The 16,247-nt window shown below is 41.1% G+C and overlaps 1 protein-coding gene across 4 annotated transcripts in view; it reads left to right on the top strand.

Moving 5' to 3' along the window:
- The window catches only part of UIMC1 (ubiquitin interaction motif containing 1), a 75,618-nt gene that overhangs the window by 22,411 nt on the left and 36,960 nt on the right, over positions 1 to 16,247 (top strand). For all 4 annotated transcript variants that reach the window (XM_044450978.1, XM_044450976.1, XM_044450979.1 and 1 more), the window contains exons 3-5: positions 6,309 to 6,399; positions 11,143 to 11,267; positions 11,610 to 12,740. In XM_044450978.1, the coding sequence (XP_044306913.1) occupies positions 6,309 to 6,399; positions 11,143 to 11,267; positions 11,610 to 12,740 (1,347 nt within the window). The remainder of the gene's footprint in view (positions 1 to 6,308; positions 6,400 to 11,142; positions 11,268 to 11,609; positions 12,741 to 16,247) is intronic.

Genomic DNA, 16,247 nt, shown 5'->3' with positions numbered 1-16,247 from the left:
GGAAGCAAAACAAGTGGGGAATAGGTCTTCCTTTTGTACTGGGTAAGGGAGACTTCAGTGGCTAAATATAGACTGATTTGAGGAGATTTTAGGATGCTGTATTGGACCTGTGGGAAATGATTCTGCTTAATAAAAATGGAAATCTAGAGCCACTGTCTTGTACTGCAGCCAGGACCATCATAATCCAAAGAAGCTGGCAAGGAAAAGCAGTGCCTGAAATAGAGAGTAGGGCAGAACCCAATAGTGTGGGACATCAGCAAGGCAGGTAAAAGGTCTTTTTTGGTGGGTTGTTCCAGAAGGTGGTGCTGGGGAGATACTTTTCCATTTTGTGGCTTTTGACTTATGGGGTGCCTCAGGAGCTGCATCTCACCTTCTGTGCTCCTCAACATCTGTACTAAACTGCTGGGTGATGTTGTTTAGAGACTTGGACTGAAGTGTCATCAATTAAGCAATGTCATGATGATGACACTCACCTCTGCATCTCAGTTTCATCACCTGATCTGAAAGAGGCAGTGGAACCTCTTCACCAGCACCTGGTGGCAGATCTGGGCCAGTTGAAGGCAAACTAACTTAAACATAATTCAGACAAGATGGGGATGCTCTTGCCTGAGAGTCAGGAGAACCTAAGTGCAGCTTGCTTTGAATGTTGTTGCACATCATTTCAAATATCAAGTGTGTCATTGGGGGTGGGGATTCCTGGACCTGGTGTTATTCCTGGATTTTGGGAAACATGAATGATTAAGAGCAATTTTACCAACTTCATGTGGTTGACCAATTGCAACCTTTTCTGGGGAACTTTGTTAATCATGCACTGATTGCATCCAGCCTTAACTACTGCAGTGATCCTTAAAGGCTGCTCCAAATAAAGACAGCTGGAAACTAATTGGTTCAAATTTTAAGAAGTTGGTAGGAGCAAGAATATCAGCACATAGTGCTCTACCAATTTTGTTAGTTAGCAGTTCTTTCTTGGACTCAGTTTTAAGAGCAGGTCTTAATCTGTTCCGAAGTCTCACAGGCTTTGAAAGATTACCTAAAGAATTGCCTGAAATTTGGGTCCAAGGCAAATTTGTGTCATTTTTGGTCTGTGGTTAGCAAAGATTTAATTGGCAGATACCAGAGACAAAACCTTATCAGTGCTGATACCAGACTGAGGAAATCCTCCCCAGGGATGACTGGAAAGTCCTCTGTCTCTTCCCCTTTTTAGATAGATTTGAATACTATTTTTAAAAAAAATCTGGAAGACTTTAAGTATTTCTGCTGTATTGACAGTGCTGGGTTGGATGGAACCAGTGCCCTGATGCAGAGTCCTGCAATTTTCTTTACTCCTGAGCTGTCTCCTTGGATTGTTTTTTCTGATGTGAAACTTGTGAGTGTGTGTGCAGACACTCTGCAGGCAGAAGCAGATTGTTACCAGGTCCAGAAGAAGAAACTAGGATGCGTGTTTCGAATCAGCATGGATATTGAGTTGAAGGCTTCCCAAGACCACTGTTTTATGTCCAAAGTGGGATATGGAGTGTAAAAAAAGTGAGCTGGGAAACAGGACCTAGATTTGAAAGAAAATGCACTGGATTTGGGCTGAGTATAACAGAGACTGGTCGTTTATAATAGCAGGAACTAGGGAGTATTAAAGTTGGGAGAAGGAAATGGAAATAGTATCTTTAAGGTGAGTGGAAAGAAGGTGGTGGTTAGCTTTTGCCATATGAGATGGTTTGTTTGTTTTGGTTATTTTAAGAGCCATGAAGAGATGTGCATATTGGGATTTGGAGAATCATGTAAAATTATGTCTTGCACTTAGTTGTGTAGGCACACTCCAGGGATGAAATGTTCTAAGAACTGTAGACAAAGGATAGCAGAATACAGCAGTGAATTTCATTCTGGGTAACAGCACAGGGAGGAAGGGACTGGTGTCAGGGATGCTTGTGTTTAATGTCTACATTAATGACCAGAATTTGCACGCTAATGAAATCGAGTGATGACAGTAAATTGTCAGACACCGCAAGTGCACATCATAGCAGAATTGCATACCAGAGGGGCCCGGGATGATTAGAAAACACAGGCAGAATACCACAGAATTAGACTTGGTCTGCAAAAAGATAATTTACAAATCTGGGGGTGGGTGAGAATTAAACATTAGCATGAAATGGAAGAGCAAAAGGTAAGCAGTAACCATGGCTAGTGAGCGACTGGAGCCCTTTTATGGCTGCTGTAGTAGACCCATATAGGAGCAAGGCAACCGTACTCCAGATTATGCCACTATTATTACTCCTACTATTAATATTAGTGTTAAAAGTAGTAGTAGTATGTATGTATGTGTACCTCACCTTTCTTCCTCTTACAAAGAACCCAAGGCAGTTTGCAGGAGTCTTCTCTCATTTTATCCTCAGAACAACAACCCTGTGAGCTTCATGGCTGAGTAGGGACTTAAAACCTGGATATCCTGAAGCACAGTCCAATACTCTAACCACCTTACCGGCTTAGTATGCCTTTTCCCTTCAGAACTCAGCCTAACTGAAAGTATCCAGTTCCAAAAAGCCATGTAGGCACCTATTACTTTAGTGCAGTTTTATCAGGCCAATGTGGAAATATGATTAACGTATCTCAGTTCTTAAGTGTTATCCGAATTGATACCTGTGATTATGTAGCATCATTCAGTTAGAGACTGTGTTTATCATCTAGTCCTACCTTCTCTATGGGCAGGATTTTTGAAACTAAAGATCAGATCTTAGAGCAATAAAGCCAATAAAGCTGAAGCAAGATAGCCTATAGATAAAACTTCAGAAATCCCAGCTCTTATCACTGCTTAATGATCACTGACCAGAGATGACAACCTTCTCTCAGCTGGAGTGCTAAGCTGGGAAAACCCCAGTGGAGCAGGAGTTTTGGGGGAGAAGAAGGAAGGCTGTGGATATCTGGAGTTTCCCAACTGTGATCTAAGGCTTCACAAGGTTTTGTTTTGCGCTTCTTAGATAGGTTTTGGTGCTGCCTTCCTCAGTAACTGGTGGTTTTCCTCAGCCACTATGCTGAACTCTGAGCATTTTTGTTACATATATGTCACAACACAAATTGTTTTTAAAGCTTTTAAGCTGTCAGTTGCCTTGGGAACTATGTTTAGGGCAAATGCCAGCTCATGTTTATTTTTATTAATATATACATAAATATTTCTTCATAACGCCATTGCCTAACAGCCTCTTTCTGTTCTTGGTTCTGCTTCGTTTTCTGCTTGGTTCTGCTACTTTAACTTCAGTAGTTAACTAGCAAACTGAAGTTAAACTGCTTTATCATTTATAGCCAACGCCAGGTATGTTGCGGTTATTTACAATGTGTGTGGCATGCTCTCCGTGAAATCCTGCCCCCAGCCCGTATCAGCACAGATTGCTAGATGCATTGCCAACCTCCTCACTGACAACAAAGCCTTGTAGCACCTGCAAGCCTGGCTCACTGATGATGGCATAACTTTTTGTAGACTAGAATCCAAGTGAACTCTAGTCTACAAGAGCTTGTACCATAATGAATGTATCAGTTTTTCAGGTGCTGTGAGCCCTGTTGTTGTTTTTGCTGCAACAGACTAATGTGGCTTCCCCTCTGGTAATGTTTCACTGACATTATTTATGAAGCCAAATGCATAGGCCCCAGAACTGACTGCTTGAGAACTTCAGTTGCAACCTCTTTTCTCTTTTATATCAATTAATCCGTTATTATCCACCGAGTGCAGCTATTTTTAGCCACTTGCGTAACCACTTTATGCAGTGGATACGCAAGTGGCTAAAAATTCATGCTTGCTTAAGAGGACATGACTTGAGACTGGATCGATATTCTTTTTGATATTTGGGGCCATCAGGTAGCTGTGTGTGCAGTAAGAAGTCTTCTCCATTCCTAAGTGAAAAATAGGAACTGGCTCCATGTATCTGCACTGCTGCTTCTGATTTAGCTAGCATTGTGCATTCCCTTCTTCCCCTTCAGCAATGAGAAAGAAAAGAAAAAGAACATGATGAGAAAACCTGTCCGTTCATATTAATGGTTATTAATACAATTAGTGAAAAGAAAGAAAAAAATAACACATTTTAAATATTTGCATTAATATATGCCAGGGCCCCCCATGCAGCTCCTTCAGGCACCATGATGCCCATGGGCAGCCCAGTGCTGCCTGTAGGGAGTAGAGTGTTAAATTAGCATTATAGCTTATTTTCATTGTTCAATATATATCCATGGATTTGTTATGAAATGCATTACAACTTTCTAGCAATTATACATAGGCTTCGGCAAAAGCAGACCAAATATCCAAATAAGTTTTCATTTGAAGGTTGTATTTGTATGTCACACATTCAAATATTGAAAATATTGTAAAGTCTTCAACCCCTGTCCTCATGAGAGGCAAGGGTTTGTCCTTCCAATGTTGTAATATTATTTTCAACTGTATAAAAAGGCACAGAAAATCCATTTATGCTAGCCATGTATGTTTCCATGAAGTTGGTAAATACCATAAAATGTTTGTATATTACTTAATATTAAAGACTGTTCCAGTACAAAATATAAATATCCTCCCTGCAAAAAGAAGCAACTACCAGACATTGTCAAAACATACATTTAAAGGATACATTACCTGTTTAGCCTTGCCAGCAGTTAGCAGAATGAGGAAATCCCTTATTAAAGAGATGTTGTGGCCAGTAAACACAAAAACAAAGTTTTTGCTGACTGCAATGCAGTTTAAGATCCACAAAAGCAACAGGTACACACCAAAGTGGTGAACTGCTGATTAAATATTTTGCTGTGGTACCTGCAGCAATTTCTCAAATTCCCAAAGGTGCCCATAGGGTCCAGAAGTGCTGGGGACCTCTGGTATTAATAGCCCATATACTTAAATAAGCATCCACACAGAACTGACAACTGCTAGATTTATGTTCAAATGTTGTAGTAAGATGTACCTAACTGACCAGAGAAGAGAACAAGCTTTGCTTGTAGTATCTCCACATTGCCTTACAATTAACAGCCTTATTTTCCCCCAAATGTTTTCTCCAATATCTGTCCCCAGTTCAAATTTTTCATTCCCTTTTAAAATATCAGCTCTGAAGTAGTTGTTCTTCATTCTCTGGGAATCAGACCAACCCTTCTTAAATTCTCAAATGTAATGAATATACCATTTAGACTGATCAAGTGTTATTTTGCATGCCCTTTGCTGATATTGAATTCATGTATCTTCCCCTTTCTTGTCTGTCAGTTTTGCTGGTTGCGTCAGCATTTTCAGGAAAGTAGATGTTAAGCACATTTGTATTCTCTGTCGGCATCTCTTTCTGAACCAAGTGGCAGACTTGGGGTACCTCCGCGTATAATGGAAAATCCCTGTGGGTTGGTTTTGAATATTTGTTAGTTGCAACACATTATGTGCCTTTGCTTCCCTGGCTTTTGTCTAGACAAGCATTTCTGCAGGATTAATATATTCCACCTTAGCAATCTGCCCTCCTAACTCCTTTTGGTCAGTTTCCATTTTAGGCTCCTCAGGCATCAGAAAGTTTCCTGTGTAGTCACCACCATCTTGTTCAATTGCTCCTGTTCTTTCTGTGCATGGATATGACTTGCTGTTGTGCTTCCATTGCTGCATCCTTCAGACCTTGACTGTCCCTGACTTGTACTCTTATTATTGACTCTTCAAAATGTACTTCCCAGTTTGAGGAGTCCATAGCATCATAGCCATTTTGATGGATGTGATCCCCGCTGCCCCAAGGGGAGTAAATGGAGTTACTAGGCTGAAGTATGATACATAGTAGGATGACACACCTCATAGAGTGGTATTGAACAGAGGAATTCCTTTGTTACTTTTTTTGCCAAGTGTCCCTTTCCTTTAAGGAAGCAACTTGGCTGGATGAAACCGTCCCAGCTGAACCAAGAAAGAGCAACCTGCTCTCTTGGGCATGCCTGCTGTCGGGTTTTTCACTTGCCTTTCCAGTGTTCATGACTCTTTGAATATAAAGGCAAAACAACTTTCTGTTAAATCCTATGCAGCAGGTTCCCTTCATGAAGTCTATTGTCCTCTTCTGCTCACCTATTTACATATTTGCCTGCATCTCTTGCTCCTCATTGTAGTTTTCACACAGCTTTTTAAATAACTACTGAAACTTCTTTTATTTGTGTTTGAAAGTCACATTTCTCGCCAATTGCGGAGTCAGCCATTTTGCCAGCTTTTCTTATCTGTCTTTTCTTTTTCTTCCTCCCCTGGTCATGGAGATTTGGATGAAGGTGAAGTGGGAGGGGGAGTACAGCAAATGGTAATGTCTCCTATAGTTTATATATTTACCATATTTCTTTTTCTGCAGCAAGAGTCAAAAGATGAGCCAGTTCCACAGAAGAAAAGAACAAAGCAGCAGCTGGATAGAGCGAAGTTTGCAGCAAAAAGAAAAATTGCACGTAGGTCTCACAGGTGTTGGGGAAAGGGAGAACTGGAGAATGAGCAGAGCACTTTTGGATGTGTATTTCCCACAAGCATGTATGCCTTGCATCTGTGGCAATAGCAAAGCAAATTAGTGCAGCTCCTTTATGTTATTTGTAGCACAGATGCAGCCGTTACTGCAGTTCTGATAAATGTAATCAGATATGGTTCAAATGTATGGAGTGGTACCCTAACTAAGCATATGTCTGATAGCAGAAAGCAGGGACTTATTAAGACCCCAAGAGTTATGCTGTGGCAGTACAAAGTACGGCATTGCTGTCAGTTCTTCATATGGATGCCTCACTAATGGTTATGCTATATGCAGCAGAGAAGAAGGAATAAAGGAGAAAAAGTGACAGTTACAGCATGTTTCTTAGCCCTGTCTTGTGACTGTGTAGGACTCACAGTGAGCTTTTCATCCACTGAATATTCTATTCTGCCCCTTGAATGGTCATTAGGATGAGAATACACACAGTGGCTTATTCAGTAAGTAATCTTAGGGGTAACCCTGTAACTTACTTTGCTGGTAAAGTCAAATTATTCTTTGACATGATTCCAGGACCTTGTTCTGTGAAATAGCATGCACTTGGAAGGATACCTCAATTTCCTCAGTAGAGCAAATTCTTCTAAGTTGACAGCAGTATACTCTGATTCACAAGGTATCTGTGAATAATACTGGTTTTGCATGCAGCGCTGATGTGTGAATACAAGGGAACACATTTCTGAATAGACCTGAAACACAGATTAGAACAGGTGCATTCCAGTCAGAGAAGATACCAAGCAATCTGGAAAGAGCACTCAGTAAGTTTCTTTGCAGACAGAAGTAGGTACGGTTTCTGCACTCCAGACAAGTGAGAGGCCCACAGATGAGAGCAGGAAAGCACTTGTGCAGTGTGCTTCTGAGATGGTTCATTTCAGTTGAATGCAAAGCATTCAGTGATTTACAGTGTTGAAACTTGTTTTAGATCTCCTGAACACATGTAGAACCCCTAGCTGTGACATGCAATGAGATTTGTAGTCCAGCACACTTTGGAAAGTAGCTCTAGCTGCTTCTGACAGAGTAGACCTACCAAAAGTACTGAGTTTATCCTCTAGTTTGCTGCTTTGGATGCAGGTCTCATCCACCATATTAGAGCACTCAATTAGCAATAATTAATTAGACACATCCACTTACATGTCTGCTCTTTTATTTATTAGAACTATAATTAGCCTTTTAGTGTTTATTTTTAGGCAAATTAAGGTTCATTTCTTTGAAATAAAAAATTGCTGTCTTTGTTCTAAAAGGTTGCTTGGGTTCTGTGACAAATTGACACCTTGGTTGAAGAGGCTGCCTAGGGAGAATACGATTGCTGGGCCCCCTCCTCTCTTTGCCAGATGAGACCTAGTCAAGCAGTTAGCAGTTGTGTGCATACGAGTGTGTGTATGCCGTTTAAATTAAAAGCTGATTTGCTTGCAATAAAAATAGCTGTGGAAGAAGGGGCCAGTTGGGACCCGGGTGAGGAGAAAGAATAAAAGCCCCGCCCACCACCACTGAGGTCCCAATCTGGAATTTTCTCCAGATGTTAACAGGAGAGAGGAGGAAGGAGAAATCATACAATTCATTATGTGACTAACACCACATCTGGTTTGACACCATCTATGGAGGCTCAGGGTGTCTAGATAAAATAAGGCCTACATGTGCTGCCAATTTCCAAAGCTGAAATACTTCTGGTATTTTTAGGTGCATTGTTCTTCTCTGGCTTTATAGCTTTTGATCATTTTTAACTTTGAGTTATAATTGAAATACATCCATGACATTATATTCCTGGCAGGATAAAATTAAAACATCCAAACCTGAAGAAATATTTTTTAATGTTTTCTGATGTGCCTTTTCTAAGACATATTGGATCTCTTCTCACTCTGCAGTAATTTTGCAATGATTCTAAGTGTAATAGATCCAGCATTTCTATATTTTTGTGACAGGTGGGAAATCTTTTGTTAGTAGGGGCTAGGACACCGACTGGGGCTTTGCATCTACTTCATTTTGCAGTTAACCAAATTGAAACATGAAGTGTTTAGTACATTGTTATGCTGGCAAGTTACAAGGCTCAGAACTGGTTTAATTTATTTAAGATTGTGACATCTTTAAAAGCACCCCCCTTCCAGACACACACACTTCCTTGGTGGGGTTGATTGTGTTGGTCATGTGAAGTTTGGTTTTCCTACAGCATTGCAATGACTGCTCTCACACCTCATGAGAAGACATAGTAGCGTATGGGAAGCCTATTTTCAGTGTAGCAGAACTGCGCTGGCTTTAACAAACAGAACACCTCATGCAATGTAATAGGGTTTCCATATGCATATATGTACATGCATTTAACTTGTGCTCAGAAGGCACAGGGAAGAAGTGGTTTTCTTTATTCCGGCAGCATCGATTACCTGCCCAATCCATTCAGGCAATGCTTGTTTCTCAAAGCTCAGCTGCTATTTTGTGTCTCCAAGTTCTTAAACAGTCTGTTTGCCCACATCACTAGGAGGCTAACATAATACTTAGAATTTCTAATCATCATAAATTATGACCAATGTAATCAAGCTCACACAAATTGTGAGCATTTGCAGACAGCATTTAGAAATGATCAGATGTTAAGCAGAATAATACATGATAGCCAGGAATCCACAGCATGGCTCGACAGAACAGATGCCCTGCTTCTCCCAGGGAGATGGCTTATTCCTTTTACTGTCATGTAAGTTGTATATTTCACAGGGGGTGGAGATTTATCCTTCTCAGTCCACCTGTGAATTTGAAAACAGAATAAACAACAGTTTGTTTTCTTTCTTTTATGCCTGAAGAATTCTTGTCTAGAGTTTTTCATGTTCAATTTTACTGAACCAGAGAATGACAAATGACAATGTAACGTAGCAAATTGCTTTACAGTTAGAATTTTATTTGCATTGTGCTTCATAGTTGTTAATAGTCTGATTAATATGTCCTTAATAAAAATAAAAGTCAGGCTTGATAGGTAACTATGATTATTATGATCTTGTTTCCATTTAGTTCTGTTGAACTTAGGTCATAGTCAGAAATGTGGTATTTAAGTTGATATTTTAATTCAGCTCCAATTAAAATGCTTGGCTACTGCTTGAGCTGCAGCAGGCCCTTTGTTAGTCACATTCAAGATATCCAAGCTGTATGCTTACTGTACAGAATCACAGCTTTCCACCTTCCCATGGTAAAACTAGCATGGCCAAAGTTTCCTTGGCTCATCAAAGCACCATACTTGATTGTCCCCCTTGCCTTAACTCCACTTAAATTTCTAATGAAAAGTTTAACACATCCTCTTCCATGTAAAGGAGTGCTGGTAAAGTGCTTATTGCGGTCCAATTCCATGTGGCAGAAACAGCTCTATCCAGCAGCAAGGGTAAAAATGCCCATTCCACATGGCTGCTTCAGCATAGTTGGGACCACTCCAGAGGATGTTGCAAAATCCATGTTTTGCTGTTTTTTCTTCCTAGTTCCAATCTGTCTCCTGCAGTTGAGGAGGAGAAATAGGGTTCGGTATTTCACATGTCAGCTCTCAAGTGTGCCTATTTCAAGATGAAGCTGAGATTGTATTCTGATTCTTTTGATACCCAAACACTTTTCATTAAAGCATTAAGGTATCTGTCACCTGTCACACCTGGAAGCTGATTTGTTTGTCCAAAAGCCCTTTCTTCCAGCATCATTTTGGGTTCAGAAGCTCTTGTTTGGTTAAAAGTGATGTGAGAGGGAATCTCGCAGGGAAGCCTGCTCAGTATCAACCAACAGTGGCTTGACTGAAGAGCCTTTTGGTGTACTCATCAGATCCTTAGAAAGCTGGGGAGTTGCTGGAGATGCTTTTTCATCCTGTTTTTCAGGCTTGGATAATTTTAGCCAATTGAAAATTGATGGGTCAGAAATCTCAATGACTGGATGTTTTCCAGTGCAGCTTTGTTTTTGCTACTCATACTTTTCAGTATGCTCTGGAAACTCTTTTAAGGAAGAAAAGTGTGTGGACAGGAGGAAGGTGGTACATAGAGCAATTGACCAGTTGAGCAGGCAAAAAGGTATATGGCCATGGTAGCCTGTGAAGAGCTTTCTCCGTATTCTCCATTTTTTCTTCTAACCTTCTTTTGCATGAAACTGGGTGAATGTGGCACATTGCCTGCTTACATTTCAGAAGGCTTCCCATGGAAGTACATATCCCAGAGCACTGATTTTTTTTAGTTGATAATAGTTGTCAAATGGGAAGGAACTTACTTCATTCTGCTCTGCCATCAGTCTGCACCTTATTGAAAAAGTCTGTTCATACACACAGTTCAACATTCAAAGCCTACTGCTTTTCCCCGGTGTTCTTTGATGCATATATTGCATGTGAAAGTACAAAACAGAGCTACTGCTGTGAGTTTATGTGATGAAAATATTTCATTGTGATGAATTCATCCAACGAGTCAAAGTTGAAATCACTATGGGAACCTTAACTAAATGCCCTGACTTTGGTTCAAGGATTTGATATTGCACAAAATGCATTACTCTGCATTTAGCACTGTCTGTTCCAGTTTTCAAGGTGCACAGTAAGGTAAGCTGCAATGTAACAGCTTTGATCCAATTTAGGTTTTTCTTTCCTGTGAAGGTGAAAGTCCCCAGGCACCTTCTTAAGGATGTAAGAACCGTGAGTTTGCTGCTTCATGTTGTGTTATGCTTTTTTGTTTTTCCTTCTTTTCAGAAATGACAGAAGATGAGCAGTTTGCCCTGGCTCTGAAAATGAGTGAGCAAGAAGCCAGACAGTTGAACTCGCAAGAGGAGGAAGAGGAAGAGCTTTTGAGAAAGGCCATTGCTGAGAGCCTCAGTGTGAGTGCAGCAAAAAATATTTTCTCTCTCTGTTGTTCAAAGGGGTTTTTTTTTTTAAATGGCAGACCTCTCTTATGTTCTAGTTAGAATTCCAGCCAGTCTTGTGTGAGGCATAAATGCATCTGACAAGGTGGGCTCACAAAACATTTGTTAATCTTTATTATGCCAGCAGACTCATTTGTGGCTAATAGTTAATTTCACCTTTAGCTGTTGTTCTGTAGGTTAGTATGAGTGTGTCCATTTATATTTTATTCCTCTGCAGAAGAAGAGTCTGCTTGATTTAATAATTAGGAAAATACACCCTAGAAGGCAAACCTCTTGTCTTGTTTTCCTTCCCTCTAGAGCTGCCTGCCTTCAGAAAGTTCTGCTGCAGCTGCTGTTCCTCTTGCTTCCCAGGCACCAGCATCTGCAGCTGGACAAGAGGATCCTGAGCTCCTTACAGCTGTGCTGTCCTGCGCTGAGTCTCCTTGCTCCAAGTGCAGTTCCCTCTCATCCTGCGACAAGGCTGATGAGAATGGACAGACAGATGTCGCCAAGAGGCCCCTCGTAGTACTGACGAGGTTAAGCCAGGAGATAGTTGAAAGCTCACTAGTCTCTAGCATAATTGTATCTCCAGGGAAGAGCCAGCCTTTTGCAAGGTCAAATGAAAATCCTTCCTCACCAGCAGGGAGCAGTTCCAGTGACACAACATCCAGTCTAGAAGAGGAGATGCCAGTTACTGTAAGTCCCACCTTTCCCCAAAAGCCTCAGAAAATTTGGCCGCTGGCACCTCAGAGACTTTTTGTGGGAAGGGGCAGCCCCTCGAGGCCAGCAGGCAAAGGGGCTGACAAGTGTTCCCTGAGTGACTCAAAAAGAGAACCCGTTGTCAGTACCTCAGAAGTCCAAGAAAAGGAGCCCCAGAAGCACAATATCTTGGATCACTTCAGCCATCCAGCTTCTGAGTCTGTGCATCAGTTTGAGCCCAGCAGGAAGACATGCCTTTCTCCTAAGCCTGCGGAAAGGATTGATATGCCAGAAAAAGCACCTCTGCTCTGCCCACTTCATGTGAGTGATGAGGAATGTCAGCAAGAAGAAAGGGATGTGGTGCACTATTACTGGGGTGTCCCATTCTGTCCTAAGGGAGTGGATCCCAGCAAATACACCCAAGTCATTCTGTGTCAGCTTGAGGTTTACCAGAAAAGCCTGAAACAGGCTCAGCGACAGCTTCTGCAGAAGAGGCGGTTTGGGGAGCCAGTTGTGCCTGATTCATGCTCCTTGAGGAGAGGTGAATGTGGGAAAGGAGAAGAGGCAATCAGGGCAAAGGAAGCTACAGATGAGCAGGAAGGAGATGACACAGATGACAAAAAAGAACCTGAGCGCATAACCTGGCTTCTGTCCCCAACCAGTGGAGAGCCTAACAAAAATCCAGAGCAAAATAAGGCAGAAGGGAGAAGTTCTGAGAGTGAAGATGAACCCGCAAGCACCTCTTGCCAGGTAAATTTGCTCCGCTGTCCTTGTCTGTCTGTTGAATTCTCAGTGAACAAGGGAGTGGCTAGTCATCTTGCTTTATGCTGAGGATGTGGCCTACTCTGCAAGCAATACCATAAAACTGCTGCAGCTTTTTTCTTACCTTAATATATAGTGGGGGCTCTGTTCCCTGTGACAGATCACACGTATTCAGTGGTGGACCTATGGTAGTCCCTCTAAGGTTTCTGTAAGGACAGGAGATAGCTTGGAATGTTTAAGGATCTAGATATGTATTGAGTTAAACATTAAAAGATGACAGTTGCAAAATCTATTTTAGTTCTATTCATCCAGTAATACAGGTTGAAAAGGAAACAGCCTAATTTTTACTCATTAGTACTAAACTTCAACAAATGTCGTTATCTTCCAAAATAAATGTAGAATAACTGCCAATGCATCTAGCCATGGTTCACAGGACCCAAAATTATTTGCTTCCTGAAAAAGCTATGTTCTTGATAGTTATGAAGACAATGGTTTGACTGCAAATAGAAGTATATTCACAAAGAGTTTGGGGACAGGAAGCTTGACATTGCTGATCACTGCTAAAATAATGACTAGTTTGTTTTTCCTTGCCTGCTCCCTATCTTACAAAGTGACATCAACATACCAGGTCCATGGTATGTCAGAGATCAAAAACTGCCATGCAGCTTAGTTTTAAAAAAAGTTATCAACTGAAATGTTTACTATTTAGTACTTTTTAAATATTGTTTTGCTTACCTCAGGCCATATAATCGCTTAGGCTTCCTTTATGTTCCTTTGCATTTTGAGGTTCTCTAGGTAGCAGTGCTTGTTTTTCATAATGTTTCCTTTGTAATCATCATATTGCTGGACAGAGAATGAGTTGTGACAGGGAGAACTTCCTAATTTCACTCGCCGTTGTAGCATCTGCAGCTGGGCCGAAAATAACCTGTTCCTCTTGCTTTGTTTTCTAAATGTGGCATTTTACCGCCCACCTGATGGCCACTAGGTGTCAGTGTTTGTTCCATTTCAAAAGCTAAGAGCGCTTTCGGTCATTGCTGCTGTTTTAAACAGATTGCTCGTCAGATGAAGTATTTATTGCTGCTGTATTTTAGGTTTGTGTCAGCCTTTTCCAACCCTCATTTTTCATAATGACTTCGCTGCTAGATCATTGTATAACTTTATCTTCTCTCTGACTGAAGCTCAACCTTGTTGTTACTATTTTCAAGTGTATTTGATTGTTTACTCTGGTGATGGAAAGATACTTAACTTGTTTTGTGATATTTATATTCTGTCTTGTAATATTGAACACTCTGAGGAAAAACTGTCATGTCTGCATTTTCTTTTAGAAGTGCAAGTGTAGTGCAGCCTGTGCTTCGGGTCTCACAGTCTTAGATCCAGAGAGGCTATATTTAAATACACCTTAAAGGTGACCTGTGAAGGAGAAAGTGTTGGATTTGTGCCCTTTTTTGGTACTTGTTTATGATGGATGGAGATGACTGGAGTGGTTTTGTGTCAAAGTAATTTTTATCTGCTTGCCTCTGTGGTTGGAAATTCAGGTTTTATTTAACCTGGAAGGTTTTGTGGTAAATGAAATGCTGATGAAAATCTCGGAGACCCCCAAAAGGCCTGATAGTGCTGGCGGTTGAGAGGAGACTCTTGTTCTAGCACCTGTTAGGGATTTAATACTAATCCCTAATGAATTCCTTGAAGAAGGAGCATCTTAACAAAAGATTCAGCATCCCTTCTGCTCCTTTTATAAGGAATGTGCGCATCCAGCTCACAAGTCCTAAGCAGTCTTTCAGCAAAAACAGGGAGTAATAGGCTTGACATTTAAAATGGCTCTAGGGCCATGAGAAACAAATGGAGTTGTTGGGGCAACCCAAAAACACAATTAAAACGTAAAAGGCTCAAGTTCCATCTCATAAATATACAGGAAAGCACTTTAAGGTAGCACAGCAGAGAAGCAAAGCCCCGAGTTTGACAATATGCTTTGCCACAGATGACTCTTACCACCCCTTTTCTTTCTTCCCCCATGTAATGGAACATGGAGCTAATGGCAGGTAATTCAAAGGACACTTTTCCATGTTTTAAGCCTCGTTTGAGCACTGCATTCTTTTTTGCCAAAACTACCTCCCTGTGTTCTTTGTCACTGTTTCTGCTGCCTTTGTGTTGACAGTGGTGGAAGCCCTAATGTATTCAAGGCGCTGAAGTATCTCCTTAGCTGTTTAGACCCTTCCCACCTTCCCACCTGCTTGTGCCACTTGTTGCTGCTGACTTGCAGCTGAATCAGTTCTAACCTCTGATGTTAAATCTGAATGGTGCGTTTCCTGGAGGTTTGCACTGCTGGCAAACCTGCTTAACTGTGCTCCCTGCGTCTGCTGAATTGCAAAACTGTTAATCAAAGCAGTAACGACTGTTTCTTTCATTCATTCATTCGTTCATTCTTTAGTGTTTCCTTGCTCAGTCCTGTTACAGCAAAATGCTGCTGAAATGGTTATGGTGGTTGGATGACCCCTTCAGACTCCTAAATGTTCTGTGGTAAAAGGTTATATACCTGTTTTTATTTAGATGAACATTTTTTTTAATATTCATTGTCCAGTGTAAGACTGAAATGAGATGTTTTGGCAGATGTGGGCTTCTGCTAAAAACAGCATTCTTATGTCTGTCTCCTCCTTTCTTGAAGCTTGTAAAATATGGGAATACTTCACACATGTAATATTCCCTACCCTCACTCCACTTCCTTCATGGCCTCCTTGCTGGGAGTGGAAATGGTGATGACATGTTATATGTTGAGTATCTTTAAATGTTATGGGAAGAGCTTCCCTACACCTCACCATAATTCTTGTGCTGGTCTTCATCTTTGTGCCTTATTCACAGTAGAAACAAAATTGTACCTAGTAGACAAGAGAGAACTTAGCCTTTCCTGATAGAGTTGAACAGTCTTTTAGATTTTCAGGATTCTCGTAAGCTACCTGATTATCAGTATCAGGACTGAGCTGGATAGCTTTTGGGGGTGGGGGGCTATGTTGCAGGTTAGGATTGGATGTCTCAGTAATTTCCTATTGGGGTGTTTTTCCTCCTTCCCTTTGTGGCATGAGAACTGCAGATAGAGGTACAGTGTACTGAACAAGTGGATTGAAGCAATGATGCTAAAAGTAATTTGTCAAGACAAGGAGGATAGTTTCAGGAAAAGATCTCGCTTGCATAATTGAATTGCAGCTGATAACTAGATGGGAGTTCTTTCAGTTCAGCCTGACTCTGGTTGTGTGTGAGGGGGCAGGGCAGTTGCTGCCTCTTTGGAGTATGGTGTTACTTTTTTTGCTTGAGCCCTCTGGATGTTTTTCACTTACTCTTTCAGCTCTGGGGGCTCCATGTACAAGCCAGCTTGGTCCACAATGCCCTGGGCTTGTTCAGTGGTGTAATGTAGCTGTTCCTAAATCGTATTCTTCAAGTCCTGGTAATGTTCCACATTCTGCTGTGGAAATCCTTAAAAAGTTCAAGTATGGCATTTTCCGG

Source organism: Varanus komodoensis, unplaced genomic scaffold (genome assembly GCF_004798865.1).
Source record: "Varanus komodoensis strain SLA01 unplaced genomic scaffold, ASM479886v1 scaffold6_1, whole genome shotgun sequence".
NCBI lineage: Eukaryota > Metazoa > Chordata > Lepidosauria > Squamata > Varanidae > Varanus > Varanus komodoensis.
The sequence above is the reverse complement of the archived record's forward strand: the minus strand, read 5'-3'. Positions and strand labels throughout refer to the sequence as shown.